The sequence below is a fragment of the Fusarium proliferatum genome (genome assembly GCF_900067095.1).
Source record: "Fusarium proliferatum ET1 genome assembly, contig: FPRO_scaffold002, whole genome shotgun sequence".
NCBI lineage: Eukaryota > Fungi > Ascomycota > Sordariomycetes > Hypocreales > Nectriaceae > Fusarium > Fusarium proliferatum.
The window spans coordinates 2,663,456-2,679,522 of record NW_022194791.1 but is presented as its reverse complement, the minus strand read 5'-3'; the positions used below and the strand labels follow the sequence as shown (position 1 = coordinate 2,679,522).

At 49.2% G+C, this 16,067-nt stretch overlaps 3 protein-coding genes across 3 annotated transcripts; 2 read left to right on the top strand and 1 right to left on the bottom strand.

Moving 5' to 3' along the window:
* Nucleotides 1–8,455: 8,455 nt before the first annotated feature.
* Nucleotides 8,456–9,127, top strand: FPRO_02912 (uncharacterized protein; the record flags this gene model as incomplete). Its single annotated transcript, XM_031226935.1, has 2 exons — nt 8,456–8,788; nt 9,125–9,127. The coding sequence occupies 2 exons, from the start codon at nt 8,456–8,458 to the stop codon at nt 9,125–9,127; spliced, it is 336 nt and encodes a 111-aa protein (XP_031077421.1).
* Nucleotides 9,128–12,844: 3,717 nt separating this feature from the next.
* On the bottom strand, nt 12,845–13,466 carry FPRO_02913 (uncharacterized protein; the record flags this gene model as incomplete). The annotated part of the gene is made up of 3 exons (XM_031226934.1): nt 12,845–13,136; nt 13,188–13,333; nt 13,413–13,466. The coding sequence occupies 3 exons, from the start codon at nt 13,464–13,466 to the stop codon at nt 12,845–12,847; spliced, it is 492 nt and encodes a 163-aa protein (XP_031077420.1).
* A 1,095-nt stretch (nt 13,467–14,561) lies between these two features.
* FPRO_02914 (uncharacterized protein) lies at nt 14,562–15,758 on the top strand (the record flags this gene model as incomplete). The annotated part of the gene is made up of 1 exon (XM_031226933.1): nt 14,562–15,758. One exon carries the CDS (start codon nt 14,562–14,564, stop codon nt 15,756–15,758), a length of 1,197 nt encoding a protein of 398 aa, XP_031077419.1.
* Nucleotides 15,759–16,067: the final 309 nt, after the last annotated feature.

Genomic DNA, 16,067 nt, shown 5'->3' with positions numbered 1-16,067 from the left:
ACAGAGTGGCGATGAGGCAATACACGACGAGGGATAAACACGGCGCGTAAGAAGTGCGGTCGCTGATACGGCCGGTCTGGTCAGTCGGTTGTAACCACAATATAGAGAAAGGAAATAGCAATTCAGGTGGAAATTGCGGCGGGGCCAGCGAGATTTTGTTGTCGTCGAAGTTATTAACCACCCGAGATGGAGTGGCTCGATGTGTTTGAGCGACTCTGTCCGTCGAGGGCGACGGTTTCAATGCTGAGGCTAAAGTATTGACTGATGACGCGTAGGGCGCTAGGAGAGGTGAATAGGTAGTTCAGCCGGTAGGTGAGCCTCAAGCTATACGCCCTGATAGTACTGCGCCCAACTTAAAATAATTATTGCGCTATGCCGCGGATAGTAGGTATGCAGCTGTCACTTAAAGAAGGTAAGATAATTAGATGATGTGAGTATTTGGTCGTGAGACAACATAAAGTTCGACATGAAACTTGGAGTTGAGGGGAAGTCCATCAAAGTGGAGAGTGAAGGACGTATTGGGTTAGCTTGCATGAAGGTTAAGCGCAAGCGTTATCGAACTACACTCACTAATGGCGGGAGCCTAAGAAAAGACATGGTGATGACACCCTCTATTGGTCAGCCTCTTCACAAACTCTCGTTAGAAGACAGAACAGTTGCAGGGCTGCAACTTGAATATAACTGTAAGTTGCTCAAGATACATGTATAGCTTAGCAAAGAGCAAGGTAAATGGTAAGGCAAATAGTCAAGGCTGTACCAAGGCTTTGTAAGCAGTGTCACTCAGGTAAGTACTATTGCAGCCCGTGATAATACCATCAATAGTTGGAAGCCAATCGTCAAAACTTTTCAAGTACCATGTATCTAAAATCACCCACAAAACACATGAGGAGACAAGCACTTAATTTGATGAGATAGGATGAACTCAAACTGCACAATTATACACATAAACAGGCTCAACTTATCAGATAACCTTTGCTTAAGGTATACTTACCATGTACGGAGTACAATCTACATATTCAAGTCATTGATGAGTCTGTTGGGATTGATTTGCCTAACCTGTAGCCTAGCAGTAGCTACTGGCCATGTTCCTTTTTGTCCATTCTTGCTTCCCTTTCCCTCTCCGTACTTAGTTAAGGTACCTTCATGGATCGTTAGTACCTGCTGCCTCCTCCTCTCGTGCGTTCCCACCTGGCCACTTTCGGGACCAACTTGGCCTGCCTTATTGGCCTATGTCTTATCTTCACCGCTCTCATTTTCAGAAGACGAAGGGAAAAAAGGACAACACGACGGCCCAACGTTAATACCACCATCCGCCCGACAACAACAATAACAAAACACAATGTCGAGTTATCCACCTGCAAGCTACCGCAGGCACACCGGCTGGTGGAACCCACTTATTTACACCCGCATACAGCACATCATACGTATCACATCACATCACATATCCGCATTCGCATGCATATGCTCATCACAGCCACCACCCGAAAGATCTACTCCATCCACCTTCTTTGATGAACGATTGAAGTCCGGCCCCGGAACCTGACCCTAATCCGCGCCATGCGTCGATCCGAGTCTCTGTTGTGGTTGCGGCACATTTCCTCCGCCTCGAACAGCTCCCACCTATCAATAGCAATGAGCTGGCCAAGATTAACGAGATATCCCCTTACTCAGTTCGTGCGGGATGAACGTCCAATGTTCATGCAACCTGCAGCTCTCGCTACCTGCACTTCCTTCAGCTCAAGCTGATGTAATTATGCACGTGGCACCTTATTTCTCCCTCTTACCGCAAAGCATCATGTGTTTTACATGCATTCCAGACCTCGCCTGCGTGGGACTGCACAAGTCATTTCACACGATTGTCGAACAAGGCAACCTTTAGGGGAAGAGAGAGGAAAAGGAAAAAAAGAAAAGAAAAACCATCATCACTATGTCAATGGTGCTCATCAATCCTACCCTCACACCCGCGCGCTTCCTCGGCGTCGTGACGTGTTTACAAACCCACCTGAGTCTGCGACCGAATTCTAGACCCTGACAGAGAGAGAGCAGCAGGGGCTTCACTTTTAGACCCCAGTATCGTTAAACAGGCGTACCTACAGTAGGCGTGTCAATTGCGTCCGTCGAATCACAAAGCGCTGAATCGCAGACTCAGATCCAATTCATTGCCGCATGATGTCTCGGACATCGCCTTTATCGTGCCCTGAATAGGGATTGTCGCGTTTTGCGCGCTCGTTTCCTCCTATGGATACCACACTTGGCTCTCTCTAACCATTCCGCAATTATGCACCTTTGCGAGCTTGTCGAGAGCCTTATCAAGATGATGTTCAAAAGAATCGTTGTCTATAGATTGTCACTCTACACTGCTGCGACGCTGTCTTAGGGTTGTGGAACAAGCCAAGACCTCAGCCCACACCCTTATTTTTGTCTTCGAGAACAACCACATTACGGACATTGATGAAGGGACCTGCTCGATTTGCGCCTTCCCTATCGAAATCATCGTGCGACTTCCCATGGTCATTCAGCCTCAGCCTCATTGCAATCATTGAAAGCCTAAGGTAGCATGGTATGGCAAGCATCTGTCATTTGTATCTTGTGCCCTTACAAGATCTTAGCTCCCTGGGATGGATGGTTTAGATCCTGCTTGGGGCCAATCATTGCTTTCTATGGGCATCTATGCGGCGACAATGGAAACATGTCTGCCGTACAGGAAGACCCACCCGAAACCACTGATCCCTGACTGCCCCCCTCCCTCAGGAGACAAGAAAACACCGGACCTTGATACAGGGTGTCAAAATAAACTTAGCAAAGAGCCCCCTAAAACTTAGGCTAGATTTACCTAAGCATTTTTATCGCTTAGGGTCAAGGTCCTGAGTTTTTCTTTTCTCCCTAGCCCCCTGCTTGTCAATTCTCTCCCCACATGGCAACAACGCTAGCCACCGACATCCCCTCTAAGCTGCTCTTTGGATCAAAGACACTGCCGGAATGCAGACAGTCCAGATGACACAAAGTCAGAGAACCGATATGATGTGCCAGAAACTATCTCGTACCGCATATTTGCACATTGGACAATGCGAAATGCTCCGGGTCGAAATCGGTATCGAGCCTTGCGAAATGCCGACATGTACCGTAGCTTCTTGTGGGCTTGTGAGATCACTTTTTTTTCAATTGGCTCCAGGTACGATCGGACGCGCTTCCTCCCCGTCACTTGTGAAGGGGCTCCATGCAGCGCTTTTCAGACACATGATTTGCAGCAACCCAGGTGACTGGTTCAAACTCAAACTCGCCAGATCTGGTTGTGGCTTTCCAGGCTCGCTGCTCATTGGGCGGTTCAGAGTCATAGAGTTACCTTGCCTTAAACTATGATTCTACGGTCAAATTCCATATTCAGCGTCGTAATGGCCTGTCGAAGCTCCGTCCTGTACTGTTCTGTCCTTATTCAACCTGCATGGTGATCAGAAACCATCCGGCTGTATCTTTGCAACTGACCATCGCTGCTATACCGGAGAAACCCCGCGATTAAGGTCTTTTCAGAAACGTTGCGAATTATGTTGAGCCCTTGAAAACGATTGGCCTTGGCGTTAACGGTTTAGCAAACAGGCCCTATTCGAAGACTCGAAATATTGGAATGGAAATCCAAAGCGGGCCGGCCCGGCCGCTAAACCGGGCCGTTGTGATCATCAGGCTCAGCAAGCAGGGAATACAGTTCACCAAAAGATCTGAGGCCTACGGATGGGCTGTGTATTATCCCCTCGACACATGGTTGTTACGATAGCCAGTATCAGGCCTACAAGTCGGTCGTTCTTGACTACTTTTCGTCTGGATTATGAGCAGTGGTGAACACCCTAGAGCCTCGAGCTTACAGCTTGTGTCTCGCTTGGTGCATCCACCCACCTAAACAGATGCGAGTACACGCACAGAGTCGCCGACACCCAATATACATGCGTAAGGGTATATTCTTTTACACTCCCCAGCCACACAGATCGGGAGTCCGACGTGCATCCCTGCCGAGCCCAACAGTGCCCAATGTTAAGGCCTAGTATCAAGCTCCTTTGACTTGACTCCCTGTCTCCTCACGCTCCTGGTTCCATGCGGGCTGTGAAGTCATCACAGACGAGTCAGTTGTCTGAGACGCAGGCCATTCCCGAAGCAGAAGGCCAGCTCAGCGGTATTCGGATGTCTCGTCATGTTTCTGCGTGAAGAATCCTTTGTCACCGCCATATCCCTTGTTGGGGGTGCTAGAAATGCTTGTCGATGGCTGTCCTAGATGCCACTTCTGCTCATGACTGGGCAAGGGCCTCCACATGCTGTTGGTGGGAGAGAACAAAGAGCTTATCTTCGTGACATTGTGTGTCTTACTCTTCGCTCAGTGTGCATACATGCATGACTGAATGAGATCAAGGCGAACCACTTCAAGTTCTTCAGTCTTGTGGTCCCAAACAAGGGCTTCGAGTCGTTGATATAAAGCGATAGTTTGAACACTTTGTCTTCTGGGCTGCTTCACGAAAGGTGCTGCAGCCTATGTCAAGGCAATCATCCCCATAGAGTAATATCGCCAGGTTCTTACAACTGATGCACATCAACTCACACGCCCCCCGGAATAGACATTGCTGCTTGCTAAAGGGTCTGATGTGATAGCGAGTTCGTTTTGCATGGTCACTCAAGCTCCAACGTTTCCAAAGCGAGGCGTGCGAATCATGCAAGACGTGATACACCATGAAGCCAGCACAGATCAGGCGGTAGAGGGATGACTGGGTGTCCAAAGGCGATAATATACAATGGTATCTTTGTCATGTCGACAGGCATTCAATTCTCTCTTCTCTCTTCGGAGTCGATGGAATGCAATGGCTAGGCTGCAGTCTTGGCCAGAGGGATGCTGCCACGTTGTGCCTCTACATATCTTGTGCGCATCAGCATGGTTCTGAAATGACTCCTGAACTGTCGATGATTGTGTTTGACAAAGAAGGTTCTTCAATGGCAAGCCAAGGTTCTAGTGGAAGGGCGGAACTTTAATCATTCATGTGAGCAGGCAGCCATGCACGAGAAGCATGCAAACTCCCCCTATTCTTATATGTTACTACCGAGGTGAGGACTTGCAGCAATTTACAATTACGAGCTAACTAACTCAATTCAGCTTGACCTGAATCCTTTGCGGATGCCTGCTTATTGTCCCAGAAAATATTATGGGGAGAATAGAGGCTGAGGCTCCAGTGTGTGAGACCTTGTAGGAAGGACCAACAAGGAGGATTGTACTTTGGTTAGAACAAGTGAAAAGAACCCCCGAATGATTTTCGCATTCAAAGATTAAGAATTCGGTTGCTCAGTGGGAAGAGGCTGCATAAATAACTCCCTTCAAGGCTCTTTGGACCAGAGCCTGCACTGATATGTGGGTTGGAAGATACAAAACCATCGCACAACAACAGAAGCAATCGCCCGAGACACACCACGAGGTTCTGTTGAACAAAAACGGCCAACAGGCATGGCTTGGGGAACACAGGCAACATGGTTGTAGCGGCCTACCAAGTCGATTGACATGTCCCACGGTGGCGAGATTTACAGGCATCTCTGCTTTAGAGCTTGATTCACAGTCATGGGCATCATGCACAGCTCTTTTGCCCCAAGAGAAGTCTCAAATTAGAAGGGGGAAGCCGGCAAACATCCAACGCAAGCTTTCCTGTAGAAGTAGGACGACATGATGTCGCAAAGACACTCGATGCCGTAGACCATGGGAGGAAGTCCAATGGCGGATCCCTGAGCTGCATCCCTTCTTCCAATGGGCCGGCGGTGGCATCGAGCTCGAGTCCGCAACGCAAGGGCTTGACGCACGGAGGAGGAGAAAAGCAGCGAATGAGATCCCTTGCCTTCACCGAATTCGTCGAGATTGCAAGCATTCAGAATCCCCTTGTTTCCTGACACTTGTCCGCCCTCGGGACGAACCATGAAGCCCCACAGCGGCCGCAGATCAAGACACCACCTTATGTTCACTCGTGCACTCGACTAGAACAAGATTTCAAGAGGACGCGACCGAGACCTGGCCCGCAGCGGGAAAGGCACAGAGCTCATAGCAATAACATGGCCGTTAATGTGGCCCGGTTGCCTCACGGCTCCGTGATCAAGGACGCGCCATGGAATGCATATGGAATGCTGAAAGAACGATCCCGACAAGTGCAGCATGTCAATGGCCGACAAGAACTGAACCAGCCCGGAAATGTGGGTGATGAACGAAATGAGTCCAAGACTAAGGTCTCTGTTTTGGGTCTTTGGGCCTTGTAAAATAGACGTAGCCAAGCTATATTTACTCGTCAGGTACGTTGTGCATTAGGACAACAACAAAAGGCTGAAAGGCAAATTGAATCACACCAAGGGCATATGCGGCCATGCACATACTCATACACATCCCCGCGGGTTTGTCCAAGTTATTTGGACCTTCGTCAGCCCTGCTTTTGTTACTTCCACCGCAGCTACAACATCACGGTGAAGTGCTGTACACACAGAATACTGCAGTAGTATCTTGTGGTGTGGGGATGCCCCGTACTTCAACCCTGGTTCTCGTTGTAGTTGCTGATATTGCGAGGGGGGGCGTGTATCGAGTTTTAGGTCTTGATCAACGTGGCAAGCGGCCATCGGGCTTTTGTCCTATGCTATCAAACATGGCTCTTGGGCTATGCTATCAGAGGCTTGTCGAGTTTGGACAGCGATTGTTATTGATGAGATTGGAAGCAGTCAGCTAACAAGATGAATACTCGGAGGCGTGTACGATTGGTGATTGGACGAGGACAAGCATTGAGGAAAAGTCAATTTGGTCCTTATGGCAGCAAATACATGCTGTTGGGTGGCTCCAATCATTGATAGATATGCTGCAGGGTCTATGGGAAACGAATAGGCCCTGATTGGCTGCTCCGGCATCACATCAAGACCCAGGAACCAAGTTGTTCAAAGTTAGAGCCGATTGATAGTCGGGGTACGTCGTGTGGCAGCGGCAGAGAGAACTTATGGAGTACCATATCAGAGAGGAGGAGGGGTGTGTTTAAGGCACCTTTGCTGGTGGAGGATGGTGATGCGATGAGAAGACAAGACCATATGGGGCTTTAAGTAAGGATACCCAATCGACACATACAATCAAGCCTCTTTATCCCGCAGGAACAAAAAACAGAAGCGAATGCAAATGCAGACGCAGACGCAGACGCAAATGCACAAGCAAAAGCAGAAGTTCAAGCTCATAATGGGCGGCCATTAATCTGGCCCGAATTGAGGAGGGCAAGGGGTCCAAGGAACGAATGCGATTGCTTGTTGGTTGTGCCGGAGTCCCACATGTGGATGTAGGATACCATATACAGATACAGCACGAAGATCGAATACGCAGAACGTCGCCTGGATCAAACAAGTATAAGTTGCCTTCGACATCCACTCGGTCTGGACTACATCTCATCCTCATCATTCTGTTGCCCGCGAACAGTCTACACATCACGCTAGCCCTTCAGTTGACCAGTTTCTTAATCATACCTTGTTCTACCAGGCCAACCTCGACTTCATACGTTATACAAGAGCAGCTACAGACCCATATCACGGCTCCAGGACGCTGGAATTCTTGAGATATCGACCACTCAGCACAGCAACGCAGTCGATTGTACCAGCACCCTAGACTGAGGACTACAGGCCTGAAGTAAACAAGTCTCACTCAGTTGCCTCAATATCAACGAGGACATTCGAACACTACCAGCTTCCAAATCTTTGCTAGGTCGCGTACAGCTACTGTATTTGCCCTTGGGCCTGGCTGTACAGTCCATCTCACAGTAGTCACACGCCAAGCACGTAAGTTTGACGTATATCCTGCTCTGTTCAGATTAATCAAGTGCATCACCAACATCAATATATGTCCCCCCCTTGTTGCACTGCTCTTGTTATGTACTATCTGTCGAGACACCACTCGGCAAGAATACGTACGGGTACGAGAGGTTATGAGGGGTTGGCAGACGGTGACCATGATGAGATAATGTCATGTCTACAGACGAACGAAAAAGGCAGCCAGTGGTATGGTTATGAGTCCAACAAGTGGGAGTTGTTTGCATTGGGTAGAAACAAAATTGCCTGCCCAACGCGAAGGGGAGGCACAGAAGGCATAGAGATAATAGAAGAGACCCAGTTACTAACCTGTGTGTCCTAGGATTCTTCTCGACTTGATTAACCGAACCTTTACATTGTTTATAACGTTCCGGCTCAGCGACCGTTGGATTGCCCGAGGGTGGCTGACTTTCATCGCTTCGACACGACTCGACAAGTGTTGACTTGAACTTCGGGTTCGGCTCGAATCGACCACGAGTTCGCCTCTGGAACTCCGCTCTCCGCCTTCGGTGTTCCCGCTTCTTATCCTCTTCTGTCGAATCAGTCAGAAGATACCCTGCTTTTGTCGCCTCGACTATTCGCCACTAAGCCTCTCGTTAACCCTCGAAACCATTGAGCCATGTGTTACTTTGACCAAACTCGCTGGGCATGCGGCTACTGGCGCTGGGGGCACTTCCGTCAGCAGTGCAACAAAGAATACCGCATGGGCGAAACTTGCGGCCTGAAGCTTGTCTACGAAACCAGGACCGAAAGAGACGTTTGCAAGCTCTGCCACGACACGGAGAAGAAGCAGCGCAGGTATGACAAGATGTATCGTGACGTTCAGCGCTGGCAGAGGGAGGGCAACCGAAATGCCACCATTGAGCGAACGTGTGCTGAGATGCAAGAAGTCCTTGGTCAGATCTATCGTATGAGAGAAGAGCATGATCACAGGCTACAATCCCTTGGCCAGGTGAGTTTGAAACATGATGTTCCTTTTCCTTTCCTTTATGTCTATTCGCATTGAGTAAGGAGCCCGAGCCCGAACAAGAAAGACGGACGAAAAAGGGCTGGAGGCATGACTGAGCCGAGGGCACATAAAAGAAAAAGTCCCAAAGAAAAGGAAAAAGAGGGACGGGAAGCCCAAAAGGGGGTGTGAGGGGCGTGTGCGTGGTTGTGATGGTGCTGCTGTGCTTCTTGCAGATGCCGTGGTCTGTGGGTGTCGGGGCACGGGCATGGACATGGGCACGAACATTGTGTGTGGTGAGGAGAGAGTGTGAGAATATGAGTGGCTAACCTATTATTGCAGTGAAGTGACGAGATGCCAAGAGCGATATATCCAACGACGACAATGGACGAGCTGATATACAGTGGTGAAGGGACAGTATGGTTGAAGTATTAGCTTCGTACAAAATTGCGGAAACCGACCAGGGATACCAGGACATCTATAATGACGATTATGACAACCTTGTTTTATGTTTGGGCGGACGAGAAACGAAAAATGTTGCGATGGATGCCGAAAGAAGGAGCTCGGCCAAGAAGGGGTGAGGAAGAGGGGCAGAGAAGATGAGGAGACAGGGAGGTGAAAACAAACTCTCTTGTGAGCATGGCTTTGCGGTGGAATATTTTCTCCTTTATCCTTACCTTTCTACACTTCATTCGTCTGTCATAACAGACAAATTGCTCTTTTTTTCTCTCTTCCAACAATTTCAATATATTGGTGGATCATCCTAGGACCTGTGTGAGGGGCAAGGCAGAGACAGAATGAGAGGACCCAAAACGAAGAAGTCCTTAGGGCCACAGCTGGGGCATGCAGAGGGTGTCTGTGGGACGGACCCAGACGCTGCCAGGTCCATGTTTATATCTTTCTTTATACCCACAGGTGCGAACCGTGTGGACAATAGGTCAACTTAACGTGTGTTATCTTGAAAAAGTCCATACTCTTTCTATATTCTAGGTCAGCACTCAAAGTGACGTAAAGGCTGTTAACACGAAGGCATAGCAGCATCTAGCTCTACTACCCTGACCTTTATGGCGCGGCATGCAGTACATAGTAAAAATTGCAGAAGTGGGAGGGTGGCAGTGCCATCATCATGCATGGGCAGACGGAGCTTGGGGTGTGGGCCATGAACAAGCAATGAGAGTTCAGTTCCTTGTTACATGTTGATCGGAGACGCCGCTTCTACTATGTATAGCTCGTGTGATGACGACAGTTGGAAGCTAGAAACAACTGGGGAGACTGGCTTCGACACCAAGATCGATGTTGACGGGCCAGAGAGAGGATAATGGATAAAGTGAGGAGACGACAGATATCAATTGAGGAAATACGACAGGTAAGCGTAACCGCAAAAGACGCAATCGGCTGGAGGAGGCGTCTATGGGCATCGAATAGGGGAATAGCAATAAATCAACGACCACCACTGGAGCAGTGTAGCGTCAATGAGAACCTGTTGTGTTATTTCTCTCAGGCGCTGATAAATACCGGTGCTATGTGAGGGATCTAGCCTATCAGTGTCGACTACATACCTAGGTATGCAGCGGAAACCATTCGAAAAAGGCATATACCCTTGCTTATCGGGGGTTTCAGGGCATATATCTTTGATAACCCCAAGCCCTTGGTCAACGAATAGGCATGAGGGTATGCGGAAGCAGGTGCTAGAGCACAACACCAGAGGCATCGGGGCTCCATCCTCCAGGTCCCTCAATGTCTCAGATCATCTGGGTTGTTTTTCCGCCCCCAATTGTTCATTTCCAGTTGGCAGTGTGGGCTGTGCCTGTAGCATGGATCGCAACTTTGGTCGGCGCTTCGGACGTAGAGTAGAGCAGAGCGTATGGTTATAAAAGTTCCCGTGATGGGTGATCGACCGAAAGGAGTTGATGGGAAGGTATTGTAATCATGGCGGAAATTGAAATGGAGCTTGCGGGCGGCATCGTGGAGTCGGGCGGTGACGAAATGAGACACGGGGATGAATATCGACGTTGCAAAATCTAGAGCTGATGGTGACAGAGTTGCCAATCATGAATAGTATAGCTGTCTTAGCAAGTTTTTGTGGTTAATACCATCGTCAGAGTCGCTCTCGAGGTAACAGCATGGGGGCCTCAAAACTCATCGAGTATAAAGCAATTATGCAGTACCAGGCATGTATGACATTGAGCAGGATAGATTCAAGCGATCAATAGGTGCAAAGACGTAACCAAAGCGAAAGGTGGAGACATGATAGTTTTCAGGGCTCAGACTCAATTGGCAAGCAGGTTAGTTATGCCATAATTGCAGGCATTCGGTTCGTGAATGCGGTCTGCATATTTGGACAGGGTTGCCCACCACCGAAAGGTTCGAGAAGAGCTACGGTGAACAGCAGCAGCATGTGACTAATTCGTAATGCGAGCTTTGCTTGCCCAACCTGCACAAGACCTACCAACGACATGAGGAAAAGCCGACGCGATTTAAACCCATGAACACATTCCATATCATATCTGACTGGTCGAGTTCATGGCTGTCCGCCTTGCTGGTCACCTTGACCGTAATGGGACCCCTGTTCGTCCCAAACTGACCCGCGGCGCGCATAATGTCTGTCAAGTTCCTCGTGCGAAGACAAGACAGTTTTAACCCTTCCAAAGTGTGGACTATCGGACTGAGTACGTAGCCTCCTTCCTCGAAAACCCTTAGCACCTCATGGACGGTCCCCTGTTTAACAAAAATCTGAGCCCTGTCTTGGACGGGCCCAGCCTCCCGTCAACGGGGTTCAGGGGCCTAACGTCTCCTGAAGCAGATGGCTAAGGGCTGCTTCCCGACAATATGGCTTTCCTCACCCGAGAGAACGGAAAAATCCCGGGGCCCCCTCTTATTTGTCTTCTTTTCCCAGCGTACGGGTCGCTCCAAGAGCAGCTCCCCATTCCATGTCTCCGTGGTGTCGTGGTGGCGGGCTGAACCATGACAGACAATTTCTCAAACAAATCCCGAAGGTTTGGGACGTGGGCGGGATCTTGTTCAGGTTGACGAAAGAGATCCATCGAAACCTCCCCAGTGGATGGGGTCCCATGCAAGCCGCCCATCAACGGTGCGAGCCGAAGCCGGAGAAAACCAGACTAAATCAAGGGCCGACGGCAAGCTAAAGGAACGGCCACCATCCTCCTTGAATCTTTGACCTTGCTCCCCTGGTCTAGCGTCTATTACCACCCCACTGACTGCCGGGCCACCTCGAATTTGGTGTGAGCCAGCGTGAGGGGAACGCACGTGTCTGATGCTTAATGGGTGTTCTCGGTTCTCGACAAGTCACGCTTCCATTGTGGACTGATGGGGTTTGACTCTAGCTCATCGCTCGTGCTTCTTATGCGCGGCAGGCTGCGAGAGAAAGGCCGATGACGAGGGCCTTGAAACTAAACTGCCTAGGGTTTCGTTCCAGGACCCAGCTCAATAAGACGAGGGGAAATTTTCTGTAAAATTCGATTGGGTGTGTCTGCTTGTACGAAGTCCACTTCCTGCCCACAACAATCAAAGAAGTCTGCACAAAAGACTGGCGGCAAAAACCAAAAACCAAGAAAAAAGAGATGGAGAGATAAAATAGAAGTGCAGGTCTGCACCGAGTGTTAAGTGCTAATCAGTTTCTATGCAACGACAACTCCGTCTACCGAAGGGTTCCACTGCTTCAACAAAATGAGCAGCAACCAGAAATTTGGTCACAAAGACCGTATTAGTCGAGGTTAGTATTCAAAGAAAATGGGCCGGTGAATAAGCGATGCTTTTTTTTCGCTCATTCTTGTCCTAGCCACTTCACCGACATGCCCAGCGAAGGTGAGACCAGGATGAACCTCATCCAATTTGAGCCACCAGGGGGGTGGTGGTTCAGATCGGGGCAATCGCAGCGGTCTTGAACACCAAAACGTACTGTGTGTATCGTCATCAGTCGTGTATCGCGAATATTGCATTACAGTTTCATGTCGCAATTGCTGACTCCCCACTCTGGGGCTCTCAGCTTTCTCTTCCGCATTGTTAACGAAGGGAGCTTCCTCTGTTCAAAGAAGGCCGTCATTACTGCATTGCCGCCGCAGCATCTGCAAAGGTCCCCACAAGAGGACCCTCATCGCTCTCGAGAGTCTTGATGCTAGCTGGACCATTCTTTTGCATCTCTATGGTCTCGTCTTCTGGAAGCCAGTCGACCTTGACACCGCTCACTGGGTTATTGTCACCCTGGTTGCTAAGTTTTGATACGAGATGTTGGTATCGTGCAAGGCGTGCACCTTGACCAGCGTAGGCGAAAGGTGTTGTTGCTCCACGATTTGTGTTCTCTTGCGGAGCGATATCAAAGATGTCCACCATGTTGCTATCGGTCTAGATTAGCATCCTTCAAGGCCCCTTGATCTCACGAACGTACTCTGATGTCTTCGCTATTACTCGTTGAAGGGCCTCGTTCTCTCGCTGAGCTTCGAGCGTATCGTTCTCGCCGTTTATAGCTTGGTCCCCGAAGCTACCGTACTGCATACCGTTTGCGTCATCGTAGAGAAGGCGGTTCTCTTCCTCCTGACAGGCATAGCATTAGTAAAGAGTCTTGCTGATATTGATGCAGGACCTGCGGTCGAAAGATCGCTTGATAACACACCTCATCGTAGTTATTGCCATCACCCCTTCCCAAGCATGATGCGCAAGCTCCCATTATTACGTAGGTAATCGAAAATCTCAGGTACACATATCAGATCGTAAAGCGGACTAGATGTGGTGTACTGTCGCAAAGAGTCGGTTATTATCTCGAGAACATGGCCCAGAAGCGAAGAATAGAAGTGTTAAGGAGCGTGGAAGGTTGTAGCAGCTTGGTTGTACAGCCTCGTGACTTCGTGATTGCTCTCTTCGTGAGGCGCGCCTGCTTCACGACGTACGTTACTCGCTCAGTGGGTCCTTCTTCAGGAACCCGAGGCTGCATCGGGTAAACAACGGCCCGCTCGCCACCATATCCATGTTGCTGGGACCAACAACAACGAACAATCGACTTCAATTCAACAATGACAAAGACAAAGAAGGACATCCTCTAATGCTGAGGATGCGGCCAAGGTGATACACGAGGCGAAAATGGCAGTGAGGTATATTGTGAAGGACCATACTTGCATTGCAACCTTGTTCAATGCCTATTCGTTACTCAGTCTCCCACGCTCCCTTAATACTCCCTTGACATTGGATACCCCGGGTAAGGGAGCATCAATATTCAGGTGTCTCGTTTTTTCTCAATGCTTGCTTTTATTTAAGGGCACCAAGACTAGTGTCTTCCAATTCATTGTTGACTTTGCCCTGGCCAACCCCGCTGTCTAGTTCGCGTGTTGACAACAGCAAGCACCACTTCAGTGTGTACCCCTTCACATCTTGGCCTTTCAGTAAAGCCTTCTTTGAACAAACCCTGGCCCGCTTCATCCAAGGGATTGACTACACAAATGTCTGTTATATTGCCAATGTCTCTCTCTGATGGATTAACTTCACTCGAAGACGTCCTTCGATCGCAGCTATTGCCTATGTCCTTAGCAATAGTTCTTGTCAATGATGTCCCTTGAGGTGATACCCTCATCGCCCTGGGTTCAGGTTAAGATGACGCAGAAAATGATAGCTATAAGGATGTGTCTCTCGCATCAACTGAACACATTCTGATCATCATTAATACTGCCCTTCTAACAACCGACACCTTCTTCCTCCTCTCTCAGTCAAACTTGACTCGCACATAAGTCTATTGACCTTGATTGATCTTCATCTTCATTTCTGTCTCAAAATGGTCCGGTTTACCCCTCTGGCAGCACTGGCCTTGGTGCCCCTGGCTCAGGCACGCTTCGACTGGCTGTATCCACGAGACACCATTGCTCAATGTCCTCCTTGCTCACTAGAGAGCGAGCCCAAGGATTGTTCTCACACAGTGACCGTCACTAAGCCCTCTGGACCATACGAGACTGTCACTGTCTCGGATCCCAACGGCTCTTATCGCACTGTTACTGTCACAGAACAAGATGGTCCCGGAAAGACTGTTACTATTACCCAGAACTACCAAAACCCTCAAACCAAGGTTGTGTACATCAGCCAGGGCGAGACGGTTGAGCCAGCCATTGAAACTATCACCGTCACCCGTCCTGGAAAGACTGTCACTGTGACCGCGACAGAAACAGAGACCAGCAAGCACATCATCACCAAGAAGATTGATAGCTATCCCGGCCCCAAAACAGTTACCATCAGCAACGGCCACGAAGAGGTGGTGACCGTTACAGGCAAGGATCGGCATGAAGTTACCAAGACTGTGACTATGGAGAACGGCAACAAGGTTGTCGAGACCATCACAGCTGAGAACACCAACAACTACGTCGTTACCAAGACCATCCAGCAAGGTGGCAAGTACTATACCGTCATCGTCAAGCCGGAGCCGGCCGTCAGCACTATCACCAAAGAGAATGGCGACTGCATTACTACTGTTGTCGAGGTTGATCAGACCTACACATTGACTGCTCCGGCCAAGTATGGAACTGCTACTGTAATAGACGACGACTGCGAGACTTACACAAGGACTGCCACTTACACTGGTAAGCCTGAGGTTGAGGTCATTGTTTACGACCCGGAGACTGGCGACTCAACCTGTACAAAGGAGGACGGAAAGCCCTGCAACCCTGGCTACGACAATGGTGGTGATGGTAGCATGGGCCAGTATGAAGATCCTACCAACACAAAGGGCCAGGACGGAAGTGGCAACTACAACAGCAACGCCCCTTTATACACCAAAATCCGAACTTACGGCAACGGTGATGTCTACACCGAGGTCCATGGTGCTGAACCAACTGGATGCGAATCAGCTGCAGTCTCCACGAGCATCGCTACTGTTTATAACACCGTGGTTGTGACAGCAGATGCGTCACCGTCAAAGGCCCCTACTGCCGAGCGCCGAGCAGCAAACAAAGTTCGGTCACCCCTATCTGTTCGATGGTGATGAATCGATTGACTAGAGCATATACCTTTCCTTGAGTTCAAAATTGGTGGAGTATCTATTTCGGCATTTAGTTCAGCATATGGTGGGATGGTTATAATGCGGACATGTAATCAGTATTCAATGTAGTAATTAAATTTGAGTCTTTTTATGTTTATGCTCTTTTGAAGCGCCCAGTGCCATGTAGATTATATCTTGCCATTTCGAACAAACAAGGTGCAGCGTCTTATCTGAACGCACACCTTTAAAGAGCTGCTAGGCACTTCTTCAACTTAGGCATAACAATAGAATTGATATCTGAGAGATAAAATA